This window comes from Nannobrachium achirus (genome assembly GCF_963921795.1).
Source record: "Nannobrachium achirus genome assembly, chromosome: 13".
In the NCBI taxonomy this organism is placed as follows: Eukaryota; Metazoa; Chordata; class Actinopteri; order Myctophiformes; family Myctophidae; genus Nannobrachium; species Nannobrachium achirus.
This window is the reverse complement of record NC_137833.1, coordinates 32,007,385-32,029,207: the sequence shown is the minus strand read 5'-3', so window position 1 is coordinate 32,029,207 and position 21,823 is coordinate 32,007,385. Positions and strand designations below refer to the sequence as shown.

Below are 21,823 nucleotides of genomic sequence, written 5' to 3'. Positions count from 1 at the left end.
CTAAAATGTATAAATTGTATTAAACCCTCACATTTCTATATGACCTGAAAATGTTTTTTCAGGTAGCCTGAGAGAAGGGGAGACCCCTACTAACCTCTAAAGTTTAGCCTGAAACAATGATTAATGTTTCCAGAATATTCATAGGTTTCAAATGTAGTCCTACCCTGGCCCAACACAGGTGTTCTGATTGGCGTAGAACTTCTATGCCAATCAGAAAAAATGAAACACATGTGTGTTGGTCCTCAACATGGCCGGTGTAGGACTACATATGAAACCCATGAATAGAGTCAACAACTATATAATTTTCACAAAAGAATATCACACACATTTGTCTATTTAGTTACATCTGGGTTAAGACAACACATCTTAACTCATTGACTGCCAAGGCCCGAGTTTCCCGAGTTATTACAGTAGTCCCAGGCTGCCACAGCCCGAGTTTCCCGAGTTGGAAGCCATTTTGAAAAAAAAAAAAGATTTCTTTTTTTTTTTTTTTTTTCAAAAATCTTTTTTATAAAAAAAATTCTAAAAATGCCTCAAATGTATTAGGCATGATCGCAATTGCGAAATTGCATGTTTAGCCCCATAACAAACATCTTTCAAAATGTCAAAAATGGCTGTTTTGTCTGACTTTGAAGGCTTGTTGCGACCGTAGGTCGCATTTACTATCAAACCCTGCACAAAGTGTAAGTCCGTCAGTCAGTCAGTCTGTCTGTCACACCTCACACGTCACACTCTTGCCCTGCTCATATCTCCGCAACCGTTGCCCCGATCCATGCCAAATTTTGCACACACACTCCTTACCTGCCAAACTACAACCTCCAAGGACCCCCGGAGCTCCAGGGACCTGGGGACCCCCAGATGTAAAAAATGACCAAATGTGCTAAACTGACCAAATGACCACCCCAACGGGGCTGCTCACGGGGAATTCCCGGGGACCACCGACTCCTGGTGCTCCAGAACGGATGCAAAAGTGGTGGCGCCCCCAGTGGAGGACCCCCTACACTGCAGCTCACATAAAATGCCGTAACTCCGGCTAGGAGCGACCGGGACAGCCGGGGCCGGTACCTATTCATGAGGCCGATTCTTGCAAAACACATTTTTGGACACTGCTCCTACAATTTTTGCCCTAAAATCACGCAAATCGGTACACAGTATGTCTACACTCATCCCATCAACATGAATCTCTCCCATATAGCGCCACCTTCAGGCCGATTTTTAAAAACACATTTTTGGACACTGCTCCTACAGATTTTGCCCTAAAATCACGAAAATCACTACACAGTATGTCTACACTCATGTCATCAACATGGATCAGGAAGATTTTGGCAAAACACATTTTTGCCCTATTTGTGGAGATAAGTGACCTACGGTCGCTTATCTCCCGATTAGGGAGTCTTACTGGTATCTCATGAATGCCTGAACGGATTTCCAAGTGGATTTTTTTGTTTGAAAGCTGTTAAAAAGTACTACACATATGGTGCATGATCTAGGCATGGGCGTGCACAATCCGTGCACTAAAAATTGATCCGTGCACTAGAAATTTAGGAAGGTGGCAGTGTTTGTTTTGTCTGACTTTGAAGGCTTCTATCTCATGAATGCCTGAACGGATTTCCAAGCGGATTTTTTTGTTTGAAAGCTGTTAAAAAGTACTACACATATGGTGCATATATGGTGCATGGGCGTGCACGATCCGTGCACTAAAAATTGATCTGTGCACTAGAAATCTAGGAACGTGGCATCCTGGTACTTGGCGGCCATCTTGAAAAGGGCATTCAATGAGTTAAGAGATGAGTGCAATTTTTGGGAGCATATCTTCACACTTGGGATGCGATAGTTTTGCCATAACTAAATAGATCAACGCTGTGTATCTTTCCTATTGTTTTTACCAGATTTTCGGTGGCGGCGTGCATGCGGCGGACCTCGTTCATGGCCGTTCACCGTGTTGTCTTTCACACAGAGAAGAAAAAATACAACCGCGGCGGGCTGCGGATGCATGAGTGAGATACAGTCCTTAGAAAATGGCTCCGTCTTGACAAAACATTTTTGGCATCTTAAGTGTTCATTATTACAAATCAGGTCAGTGTGTAGGTCAGTGTGTAGGTCCTGTAGGTTCACACTCTATAACATCCGTAAAATCAGACCTTTCCTCACCCAGGAGGCATCCCAGCTCCTCATCCAGACATCTGTCATATTAAAACTTGACTATTGTAACTCTCTCCTTACTGGTCTCCCGGCATGTGCACTTAAACCTCTCCAATTGATCCAAAATGCTGCGGCACGACTGGTCTTCAACCAGCCTAAGTTCTCACATGTCTCTCCCATTCTCCGCAGCCTCCACTGGCTCCCGGTTGTGGCCCGCACTGAATACAAAACACTGATGCTGACCTTCAAAGCAGCCAAAGGTATGGCTCCTCCATACCTCCAAAACCTGATCAACCCCTACACCCCCACCCGTTCACTTAGATCAGCCAACACAGGGATGCTGACAGAACCCTCGCTAAAAACCCCAGGGCAAAAATCCACTCGTCCAAGACAGTTTGCCCTCCTGGCCTCAAAGTTGTGGAATAAACTCCCTGTCACACTTAGAACAACGGACTCACTCGCTAGCTTTCGCCGTGGACTGAAAACTCACCTGTTCAGACTCCACCTAAACCCATAGCACTACTGAAACACTCAATGACCATACATGAAGCTAGTTAGCATTTGTTTTTAGTTTTTTTAGTACTTTCATTTCCTTGACTGATTATATTGTTTCCAAGATAGATATTCATTTGCATTTGTTATATTGCTGTTGATGTACTGACATATTATCTTGTTTATTATTGTGATGTTTTATCTGCTTATTGTAAGTCGCTTTGGATTAAAAGCGTCTGCTAAATACCTAAACTGTAAACTGTGTGTTATTTTTCTGTGGATAAATTGTCTTTTAAGTAAAGTGAACAGAGTTGTTTTCTCACACATCCACACACACACCGCCATATTTGCAGGATGGAGGCTGTGTGGGGATCACTGCATGTCAGTGCACTAGAGTCTTTTACATGTTAGTCATTGCGCTTGGTCAGCAGGGAGATGTCGTGTTACTCTGCATGTGTTACACCCTCCCAGTGAAACTTCTCAGTATCAGGTACAAAGAAGAGGCTACTGAATAATTGGAAGAGACACGTGCTTTTCTGCACCTTCCCACATGATGACAAAATGTAGGTTTGAACAGTGACAGGGACTACACATGTGGAGATACAGTAAGTGGGAATTGTCATGACAACTAAATTAGGAGAAAGGGGGGAGGGGAGGATGGATGTTGCTTGTTATTTTCATGGGCACATAAACAGGGATGTTGGAAAGCAGGTTGAATAATATAACCAGGATATAAGTCAGAATTCCACAAACTGTGTGCAGCATTACTAGTGAAAGCATGGGAAGATAAGATATCGGAAGGTCAGCACTTTGAATTCCTGGACCCGACAGCAGAAGTGTGAACACATGTGACAGCCCTACAAACCAGTAAGACTCCCTAATCGGGAGATAAGCGACCGTCAGGTCGCAGCGTGATTTTAGGGCAAAATGTGTAGGAGCAGTGTCCAAAAATGTGGTTCAAAAAATCTGCCTGATGGTGGCGCTATATGGGACATCCATATTGATGAGATGAGTGTAGACATACTGTGTACCGATTTGCGTGATTTTAGGGCAAAATCTGTAGGAGCAGTGTCCAAAAATGTGTTTGAAAAAATCGGCCTGATGGTGGCGCTATATGGGACAGATCCATGTTGATGACATGAGTGTAGACATAGTGTGTACCGATTTGTGTGATTTTAGGGCAAAATCTGTAGGAGCAGTGTCCAAAAATGTGTTTTGCAAGAATCGGCCTCATGGTGGCGCTAGAAGAGGGCCATGTGAGAAATGAGGGGTGGGGTCTCCGCGTTGCCTTGGCGGACGAATAGGTACCGGCCCCGGCTCTCCCGGACGCTCCTAGCCCGAGTTACGGCATTTTATGTGAGCTGCAGTGGAGGGGGTCCTCCACTGGGGGCGCCACCACTTTGGCATCCGTTCTGGAGCACCAGGAGTCGGTGGTCCCTGGGAATTCCCCGTGAGCAGCCCCGTTGGGGTGGTCATTTGGTCATTTTTGCACATTTGGTAATTTTTTACATCTGGGGGTCCCCTAGGGACCTGGAGGTCCCTGGAGCTCCGGGGGTCCTTGGAGGTTGTAGTTTGGCAGGCAAGGAGTGTGTGTGCAAAATTTGCCATGGATCGGGGCAACGGTTGCGGAGATATGAGCAGGGCAATAGTGTGACGTGTGAGGTGTGACAGACAGACTGACGGACGGACGGACGGACGGACGGACGGACGGACGGACGGACTGACTGACTGACTGACTGACTGACTCACAGTTTGTGGAGGTTTTGATAGTAAGTGCGACCTGACGGTTGCAACAAGTGATGGGGAGAGAACAAGGGACAGTGACGCGTGATTATGGATCCCACTGGGAAAGATGGATAACCACGCCCCGGACTCATTTTTGAAGCTTGTGATTGGCTGAACCGGACGTAGGGAGCGCTCCGTTGTAGTCACTTGGACCGCGCGAGGTGCACCAAAACCCAATTATCATTGCGTTTATCGTGCGCTTGCCCAGGCCTTACGGCCTGGGCATAAATAGAACGATTGCATTCACCACGGCTTCGTAACTCACCACGGCTTCGTAACTCTTCGCGGGCACTCGCGCCTGCGGCGCTCGGGCGCGAAGAGCAGGACCAAGGTCCGCTGGCCTTCACGCCGCTTGCAATGTTGTGGACAAGAACTGAAAACGAGCGCTCTATGCCGTTTCCATCCATCTTTCCCAGTGGGATCCATAATCAGGCGACAGTGACACATAAAAGGAATTTATGTTACTAGTCCATACCCAGAGATGTGAGTGATCAAAGACGTAACCGTGACAACATAGTTGATCCTATAGCCTGGAGGACCGTAACCATGACAACAGAGCACATGGCTGTACATGCTCAGTAACTTCTAAACATAAAAAGAAGAAAAAAAACTGCTTGAATTTGGAAAAAGTGAAAAATAAGCGAATGGTCAATCCCTGTGTGAAAGTTCAGATAATTTCTCCAGCCACTGAGGACAAATACATGTTCAGACAGACAGACAGAGGTTTGGATGGATGTTAACATCCACAACATATCTGAAGCACTTCAAAAAGTTAAAACACAGAGAGAGACATATGGGCCATAATTTAGCAGAAATATATATGGAGGGAGTAGAGAATTATTCAACTCAGTCTCACTCATTGCATACTAACAAAAAAAGTTAAACAATGAAAAATAATCTCTCTTTCTCTATCAATAAGCCCACTTCAACAAGTCCCCCACAAAGCCCAGGAGAATCATGTGTTTGATCATTCCGTGTGTGTTCACATCCAGCCAGCCTAATCTGTTCCAACTGTTTATGCTTGGCACTTGATCATCAAACACAAAGAAGGGGTTGAACATGCTTCCCACTGCTTTTCAAGAACAATACAAACAGATTATTTATTTATTTAGTCAGTGTTCTCCTGTTCAAAGTGAAGAGTGCCACCGTCAAGTCAACAAGTCTATAAGAGTCATGGAGTCCAGTTTCTTCAACAACACAACATGAAAATAATCAAGGACTGCTCACTGTTTAAGCAATTTGCCCCCCATATCTGAGGCACCCCTGCCTCAGATATGGTATTTAGTACTTACAGTATGTATTGTACATGGTTAATAACATCAATGCCAAATAGTTTTGCTATTATGCCACTATTAATTAATTATGATACCTTATCAACACATTGTATGCACAGATAGCATAGAGGTTAAAATGCCTCATTTGCAAAAAAACATTTTAGTTTCCATGTGTTCTTATGTGTGTCTATATTCTATTAATATTTCAGGTTTTTATTTTTACTGATAGGACTTTCTGATTTGTTTTGTACAATACTACGTGTGGATAATATATTTCTATAACATCTCGCTACACCTTGACAAAGCGATTGTCTGAAATAGAAGATAAATAGTTGCCATGCAGACATACTGTAAGTGACAACAAACTGTGGCATGATGGATCATGGTTTATGTTTGACAAAGATATATGATAGTTAGTCAAAGGCATAACTGATGATATTTCAAAATAAATGTCTTCCCAAGAGCAGAAGGTCAACTGCTTTGAGCTTTTTGATTGATTGATTGATTGATTGATTGAATGCTTTATTAATACGTCTGAAAACAGTATAGAGGTACAGTAATAAAACTATGCTAAAATGATAACAAAAAAAGCCCTGGGGACTTGTTCCATTGTGGTCCATTAACAAATAACCTAGCAATTAAAAATATAGTAGTTCTACCTCTCCCTTTAACTTCTATTTAGCTTTCCTTTTCTTAGCGCTTCCATTTACTGTACAGTATATGGACATTCAGGATGTCAGATGGCGTTAAACAGGCCCAGATTCCCAGGTCTTTTTTTTTTTTTTTCATGTTCAAAAATAAACCATAAAAATAAGCTTCAAGTGCGGAAAACCTTTTTTTAATTTTGCTATGGACATAAATGTTGCAGAACAAAAACAACTCCAATAAGGGCCTTCTGTAAAAGTAAAATCAACACTTAATATTATCTCCCTATATTATGCTTAAATAAGAAATGTTTTCTTTCCTGGACAAAAGGTTAATTTTAGATGTGAGGTGGGGGGCTCTGAGTGTTGTAAGGAAAACTGTTTTGTTTTGGTGTATTTTTACTTTTTACTACAGATGAGACTGATCAGCCTGGGCTGCAGTGGCACGGACACACAATTTAATTTCGAATTATATATTTATGAAGTGTGCGTGAGACAGAATTTTTAAACAGGTCTAAACAGGTCTATCCTTAAATCTGCCCCTTACTTTTATTGATTAAGTTCCCATGTCTGTCCAGCCACACATTAATCCAAGCAGGATATCTAAAACAAAATGCGCCCTTTCACACAAGATATCTCAAATCTAATGGGCACATTGCCATGAAACTTGCTGAGCCCATTCATGCTCCCAGGAGGATGAACCCTCCTCATTTTGGTGATCTCATGGCCTTTCCTTTAGCGCTACCCTCAGGACAAATTTCCATTTGCACAACTGGCAGATTGCCAAGAAATTTGCTGAGCACTTCCATGCTCTTCTAAAGGCCAGTCCACACCAATGCAAACAGTCACAACTCCTTGCAACCATTATCCAATAGTGTGGACAATTAAAGGTGTGATGTCATAAAAAACTGAAAAAACTGAAAATCACTGGCAGTGTGTTTTCTCTTTGGTTATTTATTCTTGGCAAAGAATGAGTTAACTAAAGTTACATTTTATTCATAAAAGAAAAGTTACATAGTTCCGCTTTAAGAAGGGATCATAATATGATGATGATATGATGACTTCTTCAGAGAGGTTTTGAAGAGGGGGATCTTGAAAATGTCAACACACCCCTGATTGATGGTGGGGTGGGGGTAGTTCTTTTATCCATTTAATTAAAGATCCTTGGCAAGAATAAGTTGTGTGGGACTCAAGGCCCCTGAATTATCATAAAGGAAGGACCAAGAGTCAAATTTGATATTAATATTCTGTACTTCATTTCTGATATTTTGCCAGACAATAATGATTAAAAAGTGACAATGTGTCCCTTTGCCTAGCTTACATTTACAGCATACAGAAGGACTGAGAAGTCGGAATTGAGCCGGGAAGAATTGCTGGGGTTTTACACTGTGAATCATCTTATTATTGCATTTATAGTATTTTATTTATGTGTGCTTTTGTCCACAAAATCATAGCTGTGCCTTCTCCCAAACGGTATAAACTTTATTTGCACAGTAGATAGAATTTTTACAAAAACTGTTGAGGGTGAATTTTCTTGGCATAGAAATGAATCAATTGGGGACGATATTTCAGGTGAAAGTGCCAATTTGGATCAAATAAAATGCCTAGCTTGTAGGTAAACACAAAAGTGATTACATTCTTTATTAACCCAAATCTGGATTCATGCCATTGTCAAGGCTAGGGGGAAATTCTTTGTTTCTCATGAAAAACAGTAGAGATCTTAATTTCTAATGGTACGTATTAACGTCATATCAGGCCTTTAAAATATTCTGCTTAAACCTGTTAATACCCGGAAAGCATCAGTGTCGATCTACAGATAGCCGATCTACATGTGCTTGTAGATTGGCTATGTTCACTAGTTTTGTGTGACAGTCTTGTATGACGAAGCAGGGCTTTACCTTACAAAAAACATAAACATTTGAAACTTGGAGATACAAGGTTTCTGCCTGACAGTGACGATATATGGAATAGGAATATCGAAGACCTAATAATGTTCTCATATTAATGCTCTCTTCTGCTACCAGAGAGCTACCATCTGGCTGCAGCCACGAGATGGCTCAGGCCAGCTGCAGCTGCACCAAGTTAACTCAGCAAAAAATCAGTTTCATTTCACTATTATTTAATTGACTAGAGGTTAAGCCAATGGGAGAATGTATAAGAATGACTTTCAGCTCCTATGTTTCACTCTCTCCACAGTTATCTCCCCACCTAGAGTAGACAGGTGTAGAATTCTGTACTAAATCTAACAACAAAGACCTTCTCTTGTTGGGGTCCCTGTCCCATGTGCAATGTTGTTTTCTCACTCAACAGTAAAGAAACCAACATAAAGTTTAAGTGTGTAGAGGGTATCTACACATTTCTAAAGTGACAATTTAAGGACTTCTTAATACCTCTAAAATGACAAATTAAACATTGGCCAAATTGTCAAATATTAGGCAGAAATTGTGAAAGTAGCCGATCTACATGCTCACAACGGTGCGAGGCGTTGTGAGCATGTAGATCTGCTATTTACAACAATAGAACCGTGTTATACAATACTTAATTCCTCAACTCTTGGTGCTCGTCAGGGTGGGGGGGTCCCCGGTTAAAATATGATTATTTTGGGGGTCGCGGCCTGAATAGGTTGAGAACCACTAGCCTATAGCAGCATGCCAGACTGTTCTGTCCCTCCAGAGGGTTTATCAGTTTGTTGACAACATTGTTAGTGTGCAAAAACATACCGTTACCCGGTTCTGGAGCTGCTGACCCTCAAAGTTAGAACTTTCTACCTCAGCTCAATCTTTTTCGCAGCTGTTTACATACATAATGTACATCCACAACAAGCTGATAACTCTCTAGCCCTGAGTGATCTATAGAAGTGTTTCTCAAACTTTCACATTTCAAGGTCTCCCCTTAACTCTGACAGTGTACAAATGACACATTTGTACACTGTCAGAGTTACAGACTTGTACGGGTCAATTTAGACCCCCCTAAAGGAACCCACAGAGTCCCTGGAATCCACTTTGAGAAACACTGATCTATAGGATATTAGGAGAACTCACACCCAAACAAATCATTCAAATCCAATTGCACTAGATTTGTTAGAATTAAGCCTCTGGTTGGTTAAGTGGCTCAGCCTGTGCTTGTGTCGAGACATAATTTGTTACACAAGGCACTATGCTGAACTGTTTGGCTGCTTGTCATATTCATGACAAAGTGAAGGTTATTTTCTAGTAGTAAATCATGAACTGCAAGCAAGGTAAGTTAACTTCAATTGAAACAAGGGCAACTGAGAGGTGTGCATAGTTGAGCCATGTGGCCCATTGCCAACCTTGACCACTAAATTGCACCATGTCTAAGACAACGGCTATATGAATATGGATCTTTTTCTAATCGCAGCCACATGCAAAAGGAGATTTCGGCCGCTAAACGGGATCTTTTTGTAAACGGATAAATACGTGAAGATTTACCAAAATATCCGCTTCAGTGCATCTGTGTGGACTGGAAAAACGGAGCCACTGTGTACACGATGACGTTGAGTGCATGCATGAGTGCATAGCTCCATGCATGTGTGTGTGAGAGAGTCTCAACACACACAAACGCACACACACACTTACACACGCTCACACACTGACAAACGCACAACCAAGCATGCACAAACACAGATATAAAAAGCTAGATGCCTCGTTCGCCTCTGCAGTTCATTGGAGCGACGTGCAACAATTGTAGTCCGGACTTCTTGGAAAAACCAAGGGCCTGCTACCAGTCAAGTGACTACTGGCCAATCACAGCGCGTCTTTTCCGGGACTTATCTAAGGACTACAATTCAATTCAACAGAGCCAGTTCCGATGTTGCGCGGCTCAGCTGTTCTTACAGGCTGCGTACGTAAAGACCTGCCCCCAACTGCCTCTGATTGGCCTAGCAACGTCCGTATGTGTGACGCATGTGGAAGAGATGCACACGGATTCCCATGGTCCCTCGATGCATATGCACCAGAGCCGGAGGAGGCGTCTACCTTTCTATGTATATGTGCACAAATGCATGCTTGTTCTTCTATGGTATTACAAATCGCTTACCACCACGGCGCCACCCACTGGCATTGCATGCTTGTTGGAGCTGATCATGTGGAGCTAGATATTTTTGTTGACTCTTGTGCAGGGGTCGACATTATAAATGGGCCGCTGGCCCGGATGTACTTTTTAGAGTGACAGGGCCACCAGAACTCACCAGGGACTTCCCCGTTTGGGCCAGTGAATTTAATGCCTTGAAAATAGTAGAGTAGGCCTACATGTTATTGAATCAAAGGAGTTATTTTTATGGGGAATGATGATGACATTGTCCTGGGCCAGCGGTTACAGTGGTGGGGGCCATGGTGGCAATCATGGTCATTTTGAATAGCAAAAGGGACAGGACAGTACAGTTCACTGATACAAATTCTACTGAAAGGATTTAAACCACAGAAAGCTCAATGGCTAGTTTTGCATTGGGGTCCTATGTAATCAATTCATAAAAAAAAAAGACGCTGGTATCGAGGATGAACGAGGAAGCAAGTTTTGCACGCACACGCGTGTCAGGTCCAGTGATCATCAAAATCCACTAGTAGTAATTTTCCCTTAATGTCTACCCCTGTTGTGGACCTGGATATTTTTCTATATGGATATATGAAAATGTGTGTTTAGAAAAAGATCCATATTCGTATTGCCGTGGTCTTACATACGAGAGTAAGAGATCTAATATGTGAAGTGGCCTGTGTCGTGATTGAGGATGATATATGGTGTATTGAGTCAACCGTCTACAGACAGACATTAATTCATGTACTATACACAGAAAGACAGCCGTATAGATTACCAATCGCTTATTGGCTGGTAAACACTAAACAGCCTAACTGCTGTGTATGGCCTGGCTGGCTCAAACAATGAACCCTCCATTCACCACCAGCAATACATTGCCACAATACAGTGAACACCCTAAATCCAGAAGAATAAAGTCTCTGATGTGATTGTCACAACGCTAAAATCATGTATGATGTGTAGAGAGAGAGAGACAGAGAGACAGAGAGAGAGGAAGAGACAGACATACAGACAGACAGAGAAATGTTACTGTAAATGGCCAAGTTCAGCCCTTTAGAGTGTGTGTGTGTGTGTGTGTGTGTGTGTGTGTGTGTGTGTGTGTGTGTGTGTGTGTGTGTGTGTGTGTGTGTGTGTGTGTGTGTGTGTGTGCTTGCGAGCGTGTGTACGTGCATACATGCGTGTGTGCATGCATAATTGCACTGGACAGAGCAAGATGTAATCTGACCTGTCTGTCTGAAAGAATCACAGAACAAAACGTCTGAGACAAACAGAGAGCTGGAGGAACAGAGAGAGAGAAAGTAGAAGGAAAACAAAGAAAGCCACTGCAGCCCAATAAAAACTACCCAGTACAGAGCTTAAATCAATAGACGAGCACAACCAAGTCCCTATTTCTCCTTTATTGAATCTGCCTGGGTTGCTGGGAGATGGGATGTGTGTGTGTGTGTGTGTGTGTGTGTGTGTGTGTGTGTGTGTGTGTGTGTGTGTGTGTGTGTGTGCGTGTGCGTGTGCGTGTGTGCGTGTGTGCGCGTGCGTGTGTGTGTGTTCCTCAGTCTGTGAGCGTGTAAGACGTGCGTGAGTCCGTGCATGCAGCTGAAGATCCAGGCTGCAATCCAATGATCAGTGTTGAGTATTTTTAGGAGCAAAGTACCAGCACCTAGTGCTTCCTCTGCTAAACAGCTTCCTCTCCAGAGCTTATACTTGTATCAACAGTGAGAGTGAGTTTGAAATTTACGTTTCCAGCCTTGACAAATTAGCATGTCTGAGACAAATAGCTGTGGCCACATGGTCCTCCAATTTCTTCTCTCAAGTTATCTGAAGTTCACTGTTTCCTCAAAAGTGCTGCTTCAAAAGGCCATTAAACTCCAATGTAAACAACTATAACTAAAGCGGTTCCACTGGTTCTCAACCAGTGTGAAGCCCCAAAACCTTACAGATGTGTCATCTCAAAACTTCACACATCCTGCCATTGGCAATACAGTAGATTTCCAGCGGATTGGCAGAACATTGAGCTTGTAGATCAGCTATATTTTCTATTTGTATGACCTTCTCTGACTTCGAAGTTTAAATCTACTATGTGAAGGTGAATTCTGCTTTCTAAAGGGAATGGAGTGGTTTCTTGCCATTTGCGGATTTCTGCAAAAATATGCTCCATTCTCCATAAAATAGGGAAAGAAACCTGTGGAAAAAATGCATTTTCAGGAAAAGAGCAGTGAAGCCTGAAGACTTGAAACGGCACATCTGTATGTAGACCACTAAGTCTCTAGCCGGTAAATCAAAACAGGATTATGTCGTTTGTTATTTGAGTTGACCTCCATGTCCCACGTTGGTTCTCAGAGCAGAAACACAGGGCCAATTAAGGGCATTGAGTCTCCCATGATGTGTTGTCAGGTAGACCCCATGTCTTACAGTTATCATATCTACTTGAAAGAGTATAAAAGCGTTGCACCAGTTTAATATATTCTCCTGGCAATAGACGACCTGGCTGAGGCAGGTCATCCTTTTCTTTCTCGACTTTCTTACTCTTTGCATCTGGGACTCAATAGCCTACTCAGTTGTAAGGGTACTTATTGCAAGTGCTATTGCAACTCAACTGTCACAATTCATTGTTAACAATTAGCCTACAATACAAGTCAGATGTTGGGAGAGTGACAATCAATGTGACATGAACAGCTTCCTGTCCAATGTGAAATGTGTGGCAATTGTAGTCCAACAGCGGCTAGCCTCGCGTAGCCAGGCTTACTCATCTGCAAAGAGAAAAGCCTGGTCAAGATACGAAGCAGAAAGAGTTCTAGAAGGTGGGGCTGAACTTTCCAGGAAGATGTCTTTATTCCCCACAGTGCTGTGTCCCTGCAAACGTATTCCCCGCTGTTCTACTTCTCCCGCTTCGTCGGTTGCGCTCACAATAAACAATATACAAACAAAAACATCGATTCTGACATTACACCTATTAAGACTGAGTTAAGAGCAACAATCTATTTTTGTTTTGCTGGGAGATGTAAACAAAACTACAACACATGACGCAACTTCCGTTAAACGCAGCACTTCCTCCACTTCAGCCAGAACCAACCGGAAGTCATATCTTGCCCAGGGTGTACAGCGGCCATGTTCAGGGGCAAACCAAGCCCCCAGAACCACGGTAGAGCATTGAAGCAGCCTTTAGCCTAGTGGTCAAACCTGGGACTGAGGTTAAACCAAGCCCCCAGAACGGCTTGTAAACATTGAAGCGGCCGCCCTACTGGCCAAAGCTGGAATTTCACGCGGGGTGAAACATACATGCACGAGCATAAGAGCGCGCCGCTGGGGTCTACAATAGGGTTCAATGGACGTCGACGTCGTTCGTGACGTTACGTCTCAACGTCAAACATTTTGGAACCTAATCTGGTTCCAATTTCCCCCAGAATGCACCTGGATTCAGCTACTTCCGCATGTTTCAAAACGCCACTGAGCACTTGCATTGAAGTGAATGGCTGGGGGCGGGGTTGTCCGCTCTCTATATATATGTCACGGTTTGATAGAGAAACAGTACGGTCGAGAAACGGAGCACTCGTCGTGCGGCACGGGGCGGAGCAAGCGGTCGCTTTGAGCCAAAACAACGTCCTCCAGGCGGAGCCGCTCGATTGTCCACGACATTGCAAGCGGCGCGAAGGCCAGCGGACCTTGATCCTGCTCTTCGCCCCCGAGCGCCGCAGGCGCGAGTGGCCGCGAAAAGCGGGCCAGGGCCGGCCGCGCGAGTTACGAAGCCGTGGTGAATGCAATCGTTATATTTATGCCCAGGCCGTAAGGCCTGGGCAAGCCCACGATAAACGCCCTGTCCAAGTGACTACAATGGAACGCTCCCTAGCTCATAGTAAGCTAATGGCTAAACACTGCCGAGCTAGGCTAGTAAATAAAGAAAGAGAGTCGCAAACGAGTGACGTCAGCGCCTTCACTAGTGAATGGCTGTCGTCGCCATCTGGTGGTGATTGGTGTGTGGTGAACGACAAAACAAGCGCTCTTACAATGAACGTACTGAGTTACCCAAACATACTGTAACATATATACTCTATGGGTTAAATGCTACTGCGCCTGCATAGGCTAACTGCTAAGGCTAATGTTTACCCTCTTGCGCCTGCTCAGTGCCTCGGCCAATCAAAATTTTGGCCTATAATTTTGGCCAACCAATCAGGGTGCAATTTACAAATATTTCCGGCAGTCTTCTGGGTGCTTCAAACGCCACTGAGCAACTTACATTGAAATGAATAGCTGGGGACGGGGCTGTCAGTCCTCTATTATAACTCTATGGGGCAAACACTCTGATTGGAGTAGTCAGTAGAACATTAGTTCTATGCCAATCAAACAAAATTGAAACACCTGTGTTTGCCCCTAAACATGGCTGCCGTAGGACTAATTGCCACACTCTATTAAGGTCAATAGAATACCAATACAATTTGTTATTATTATTACTATTATGCATATTTCCTTCTTAAAAAAAGGAAGAAAAAAAAACTTACTTGAATCTTCCCTGACAGTGCTGACACCGGTCCCCGACCCAGCCATGGTCACAGACACAGCTCCCATTGACGCACTTCCCCGAGAAGCAGCTTTTATCGCAGGCCTTTGACAACGATGCTTCTGTATGAAGCACCAAGTGAAGCACTATAAAAATCCCAAAATAAGTTTTCATGAGGTCTGTTTTATAAGTCCTGGTCCAAGAAGCACACGCATGTACCGGTCCATCATCTTCCATCGTGTAAACCGGTGTTCCTTTGGGATGAAAGGCGCCAGCTCCCAGTTGAAATGACAACTGATGTGTCCTTATTAACTGTCAACCATAAATTAACGCTGCTTGTAAACTCTAACATGTGACGCCTGTGGAAACGCACAAAACAGTCATTAGACTCATTACGCGCCGTCAAATCTCGCCCCTGGCAGACAGAGCGAAAGCATCCAACTTTATGGAACTGGGAAAAGGGGGGCAAGGAGACATCTAAACGCATTGAGCAGCAAGGAAAGAAGATAAATCCACCTCCATGTAATGTCCCCAAAAGACTTGTTAAGAAGTTCCAGTCGACTCATCCGATGTAAACAGACAACCGCGATCCGTTATCGCCAGTGAATCACTGGGCAACGTTAACGAACGGGATCTTTATCATCCATGAAAACACACTCCCCGTTAAACAGCTCGCAGATGCATTCTACTATCCGCTGTCTCCCATGTGCACCGGGTGAAAATCGCGTCATCTGCCCAGAAATGCGACAGTGACAGCTGACAACAGAGCTTGCTGGTGCGATGCTTCTCTCTCTCTCTCTCTCTCTCTCTCTCCTCTCTCTCTCTCTCTCTCTCTCTCTCTCTCCCTCGCTCCCTCTCTCTCTCTTTCACTCTCTCTCTTTCACTCCCTCCCTCTCTCTCTCTCTCATCTCTCTCTCTCTCTCTCTCTCTCTCTCTCTTTATCTCTCTCCCTCCCTCGCTCCCTCTCTCTCTTTCACTCTCTCTCTCCCTCCCTCCCTCCCTCCCTCCCTCTCTCTCTCTCCCTCTCTCTTTCTTTATCTCTCTCTCTTGCTTCTCTCTCTCTCTCTCTCTCTCTCTCTCTCTCTCTCTCTCTCTCTCTCTCTCGTCTCTCTCTCTCTCCTCGCTCCCTCTCTCTCTCTTTCACTCCCTCCCTCTCTCCCTCTCTCTCTCTCTCTCTCTCTCTCTCTCTCTCTCTCTCTCTCTCGTCCCTCGCTCCCTCTCTCTCTCTTTCACTCCCTCCCTCCCTCCCTCCCTCTCTCTCTCTCCCTCTCTCTTTCTTTATCTCTCTCTCTTGCTTCTCTCTCTCTCTCTCTCTCTCTCTCTCTCTCTCTCTCTCCCTCGCTCCCTCTCTCTCTCTTTCACTCCCTCCCTCCCTCTCTCCCTCCCTCTCTCTCTCTCTCTCTCTATCTTTATCTCTCTCTCTCCCTCGCTCCTTCTCTCTCTTTCACTCTCTCACTCTCTCTCTCTCTCTCTCTCTCTCTCTCTCTCTCTCTCTCTCTCTCGGGTCCACAGCTGGCTCCTGACAGGGGAAACTCCTGCACAAAGCCCTGAGCATGAGCAGTAAGACTACACATTTAAAGGGACAGTTCCTGCCTGGGTAATATCATAAAGACAAGTCTGTCACAGACCCAGTCCTCCCCTCTATTACACTGTTTCCCAAATAGTGGGTCGGGACGGAGTCTGGACCCATTTGTGGATCAACACATTTTTATGGGTCCCTTAATTTAGTTTCTTACATTTTGTTTTAAATTATTATTTTAAAAAATCTAAAAAAAAAATCTATAAATTAGATCTACAATCTTGCAACGCGGCGCATAGTTAGGAACCACTGCTCTATTATGTTGCATGCATGTCTGTTGGTCTGTTTGTCTGGTAAATGTACATAGTACCTTCAAGGCTAACGCAGGGGTGGTGCCGGGAATCGAACCGGCCAAAGTGGTCGCTCTACCTCTTGACTGAGCCACCCTGTATACATCCATTCATCTATCCACGTATAGGCCTACTACAAAAGACACTTAAATTCATGAATTGGTATGGTATTTTTGGGGCTATGTATCTGGGCTTTTATGGTGTCAAGTGTGTGATCACTATGGAGGAAGTTTATTATTAACATGAACAAATTCTATGAATATGTATGCATAATCAAATTAATAACACCCGCTGATATTGTGAGTAAATGCCATCTCGGATATCTCAGTAATCCTTGCTCATCCCTGCCCCACAGTCGCAGTTCATTATTCCACCATTAAATTACACACAAATTGTAAAAAATCAATGGTATTTTTTATTTTTCATTTTTCTCAGAGAGGGCTCTTTGTGTAAGCCAATCAATATCTCTGTTTCAGCCCTCAGGGGAAGATTAAAAACGATCTATTATAGGATTTAACTCAAGCAGCAGGAATAACAATAAGCCAAAGCAATTTCCATGAGGCCACCGCCGAACCTCAATTGCACTTTCTTCTGTCCCTTTACACATGCAGATTTGAATATGAGTAGGCAGGCAATGGTCTATGTTCATCAAGCTTCTCAAGGTGGCAGTGATGAAGAATAGGCAGCCAGCTAGGTGGGCATGTGCTTGTATTTTAATGCTATAACAACCTATTCAGCCTGGATGGGTTTTATTTCGTCTTTGATGCTGTAACGTACAGAAGCATAGCATCAATGTGATCAAATCAGTAGAGGGTAGAGATGAACATTTCGAATGTGCATTTTTACTGAACAATATCTTACCCTTGACCTTGCCAATCATTGATACCTGTGAGGCAAAGTAGAAACTGGCTCACTGTTCTGACCACAAGACATTTGATAAATACTTTTGCTATTTTGGATGCAAGGCAGATGGTCTTGTTGCCGTGGGGAAGATCTGGGAAATTGGGCCAAAGAAAGAAGCATGTGTCAGCAATGCATTGCACGGTAGAGAGAAGTAGCGAGTGTAATGAACTGTACTCCCAATCCCTGGGGTACAAAAGAAAAGCCCAGCCTGCAGTAAAGCAGCTGTTTCCTCAAGCAGTGGCTGTCTGCCAACCTACCTGCTGTAGCTCTGTGCAACAGAAGTAAAGTTACCATCTACGTAAATTATTTATGCCTCAAAATTGAATATTACTGCTAAAATATTTAGCAACACTGAGAAATACTGCTAGAATATGCATGCACTATGTTGGTACCAAATCATCATAAATATGTCATTTTAGAAGGATTTGGCTGTTAACCAGTCTAGTTTAAAAGCCTAAATATGTGTCAGAATCAGAGTCACCTGTCTATCTGAGACCATTTACAAGCTGGATTCCAGTGCTCCACTCTAATAGTCCAAGCCCTGCACTCGAGTAAAACAACAGGTCTTAAGTTTGATAAGAAGGCCTGCGTTGTTGTTTTTATGACAGGCTTCAGGTGTAGTGTCACGGTATCATAACAAAGACATGCCAAACAATGTCTGCTGTAAGACTGACAGTGACTGAATGAATGAATGATACTTAATGACAGCAGTCATAACCATTCATAAAGCTTCCTTCACGTTCATATCAGGTGTCATGTCAATCTTATGCAGACCCCTTCACAAAGAGTGTTACCAAAAATATTGACAGCAAGCTAGGTAACATAATCCATTGCATTCAGCAACAACTCTATTAAGATGAAATCACTCCTAAGCACACATGGTGATAGTTTACAGAGATTGTTCTTCTTTTCTGTTAAACAACTTGAAGGGATTATTGTAGTTCAGTTAAAAGCTGCCATGTGTGTTGAGTGTTAAGTTCAAGTTCTGTAAGAGAAAGAAAAGGGGGGAGAGAGAGAGAGAGAGAGAAGAGAGAGAGAGAGAGAGAGAGAGAGAGAGAGAGAGAGAGAGAGAGAGAGAGAGAGAGAGAGAGAGAGAGAGAGAGAGGTGTTTTGATGATAGTTCCAGGGACAGACACCCAGATGTAGAGTGAGTAAGCGCAAGGACTCTGGGAGGTTAAACTGAATCTGTAGGTTGCCAGCATTCAATGAAGTTATACTGCTAAATGTCCTGTCAGTAAAGAGTGCTACAGAGATCTTTTTGTAGGGCAACTCAGAATTGACCTCCTCCAGTATGTGTTACTTACCATCATGGTTTTAAATGGAAGTATTTTTGGAAAAATTAAGAAAATAAGCTATGTAGCAAACAAAATGCAACAAACAAGATATTAACACCTTTTATTCAACCAGATAATCTCCACAAAACATTTGAAACAACAGCACTGGTAAATGGTAAATGGTGCATTTATATAGTGCTTTTATCCAAAGCGCTTTTACAGAGATTGTGCATTACATTCACCCATTCACACACACATTCATACACCGGTGGCGGAGGAAACCATGCAAGGCACCAACCTACTCACCGGGAGCAATGTGGGGTTCAGAGTCTTGCCCAAGGACCCTTCGACATTAACTTAGGGGGAGCCCGGATTCGAACTGGAAACCCTTCGGGAACCCTTCGTGCTCTAATAACGGTTTCTCTACCCCTGAGCTAAGCCGCCCCGCACTGCAGTGAAGAGCATGAGCAACTTCCAGTTCCTTGGGGTGGGGTCACAACAATCATGCAAATTCGCAAATTCACTTTAATCAAAAACAGGGCAGTGTGCATGTGAAAGAGAGGAAGTCAATGGGGGGGTTCGATCGTTTGGCACTTTTGAGAAAATAGAATCATAATTTCTCATAATTCCATATATTCTGAACATACAAGGAAATTGACTTGGACAAGAAGTAGTACATAATTATTCAAATCAGGGCAGGAATTTCAAGGAGGCCATGAAGGCCATGGCCGTCGTTGCCCCTCAGTTTGGCCTTGTGCCCCTCCAAAAAATGTTATGCCCTGAGGCCACAGTGGCCTTAATGCCCCAGATGACTGCACCACTTTCTCCATCCAGTTACTTTGATTGGTGCAGAGCTGAGCATGGATCAGATTGTAAATACCATAATTTATTAATGTGACTACAGATTGTCTACATCAAATTTAAAATCATCCTTAACCCTTAAATTCAATTAATTATTTCAATGGACAAAATCTTTTTATTATTACTTCATGGCCTTCAGGCACATGCGTTAAATTTGTTTAACACAGTTAAGTGATTTGATGGCAAAGAGTCATCTTGGGAAAGGAGTGTCAGGTTTATCATTTTGTGTGTGAGGTTTTCAGTTTTGTGTCTGCAGTCCGTTATTGCATTGAGAAATGTGTGTTAACAATCGTGAAAAACTGTAAAAGAATCACAACCTTTAACCCCTTCTTTGTAAACATTAATATTATATGTGTTATGTTTTGGCGCCATCTGCTGTTTAGAAGATTATAAGGAAAAAACTGCTTAAATATCTCTATTCACCATATTCCTGGTCATCTCCAGGGCGCACACACACACACACACACACACACTCGCGCGCACGCACGCACGCACGCACGCACGCACGCACGCACGCACGCACGCACGCACGCACGCACGCACGCACGCACGCACGCACACACACACACACACACACACACACACACACACACACACACACACACACACACACACACACACACACACACACACACACACACACGCACACATATAAATATGGTCAGTGAACTAATTATTGGACCCGATCCTCACAAAGCCACACAATATTCCCAAAATGTTCATACTAAAATGCTTTTTTTAGAGACACAAATACGGAGAAAATCAAGGTTATTATCGCCCTTTCTCCGTCCCAGCAACACACTCTCGCGGGATCTTGCACCAATCAACAGGATGTTTGCGAGATTTGCCGCCAGACGTCAGTGCCCACTTAGGAGGCAATTTGTATAGGCTTTGTGTACCATGTCGCACTCTAGCGGCTCCAACCAGGATGCCATATCTTGTTATATTAAAAATCTTTGTTTCAACATCTTTTCACTTCCCCTTTAATTAGGAAGTGAACAGGGAATCGGCGGTGTGTTGCCAGATTTTGCCAAAGAAACAAGTGGCCAGGTCTATGAAAATAAGCCAGCACTAGGCTCAGTTTTACTACTTTTTTACATCGGCTATGAAAATAGCAGATCAGCAAGCTCATAATGTGTTAGCCTGTCCAGCCAGCCTCATACTGTGCATTCACTCACTCGTTCCTTCTCACAATATAAGTCTGGACTTTGGGCTATAGGCAGCTTGAAAAGTGGGCGGGAGTACTTGCCTTGACAGACAAACTCCTCTAACCAATCAGTGTAGCAAAACATCTCTCAGCCAGTCGGAAGAACCGCAAACAAACACGTCTTTTCGGCCGATGAACTCCGCTAGTGCATACTCCTGTTCCTTTTTAATTGTTGTAATTGATTACAACTCTGAAATAACTTCACTTATTGCTTGTTTTATTGTTTCAGCGTTAACTGTTACACTTGTTGCATCGAGGGCAGCCATGTTGTTTTGAAAGTGCTGCAGCAAGCATCTACGTCACCATCTACACATGGACCAATCAGGGGAAGCTTTTCACTTGTTGTGCGGACAGCAGTTGAAACGCAGTCACTGATTGGCCCCGATCAGAAAATGACCGGGGCCAACTTCTCATACTCGGTGTCCTATCTGCTGAAGTCCAGATAAGACCTCTACTCATACTGTGGGAAGGAGGAATGATTGAACGCAGTATGAGGGATGGCCCGCCTGGCTAACAATGTGTCACATCAGATGTAGGACCAGGTGACAGAAGAGAGGGAGGCAGAACTTCGCCATCACCCGGCCTAAACTCTGCTAAGCCTATGATTGATTCCTATCCTCCACAACCACGTGAATATCAAATGATTAGACGTGTTAAATGTTTAGAGAAGAGAGACAGATTGTTCCTTCCCCATGTGTACAGTAAATGATTATAGCGAGTTATACAGAGTTAATGCAGCATAATACAGCAGTGAGATGGATGCACTCTTACTTGGTGGGGAGGGAACAGATGGTGGAAGTCAACGGAACCCTGTACCTCAAGGGAGTATATTA

General features: G+C 43.6%; 1 protein-coding gene across 1 annotated transcript in view; it reads right to left on the bottom strand.

Annotated features, from left to right (window-relative positions):
- LOC308297268 (attractin-like protein 1) overlaps positions 1-15,113 on the bottom strand; it is a gene marked incomplete at both ends in the record, with an annotated part of 368,613 nt that extends 353,500 nt beyond the window's left edge. The window contains 1 exon segment of the mRNA XM_080740683.1: positions 14,878-15,113. Within this exon segment, the coding sequence (XP_080596809.1) occupies positions 14,878-15,113 (236 nt within the window).
- Positions 15,114-21,823: the final 6,710 nt, after the last annotated feature.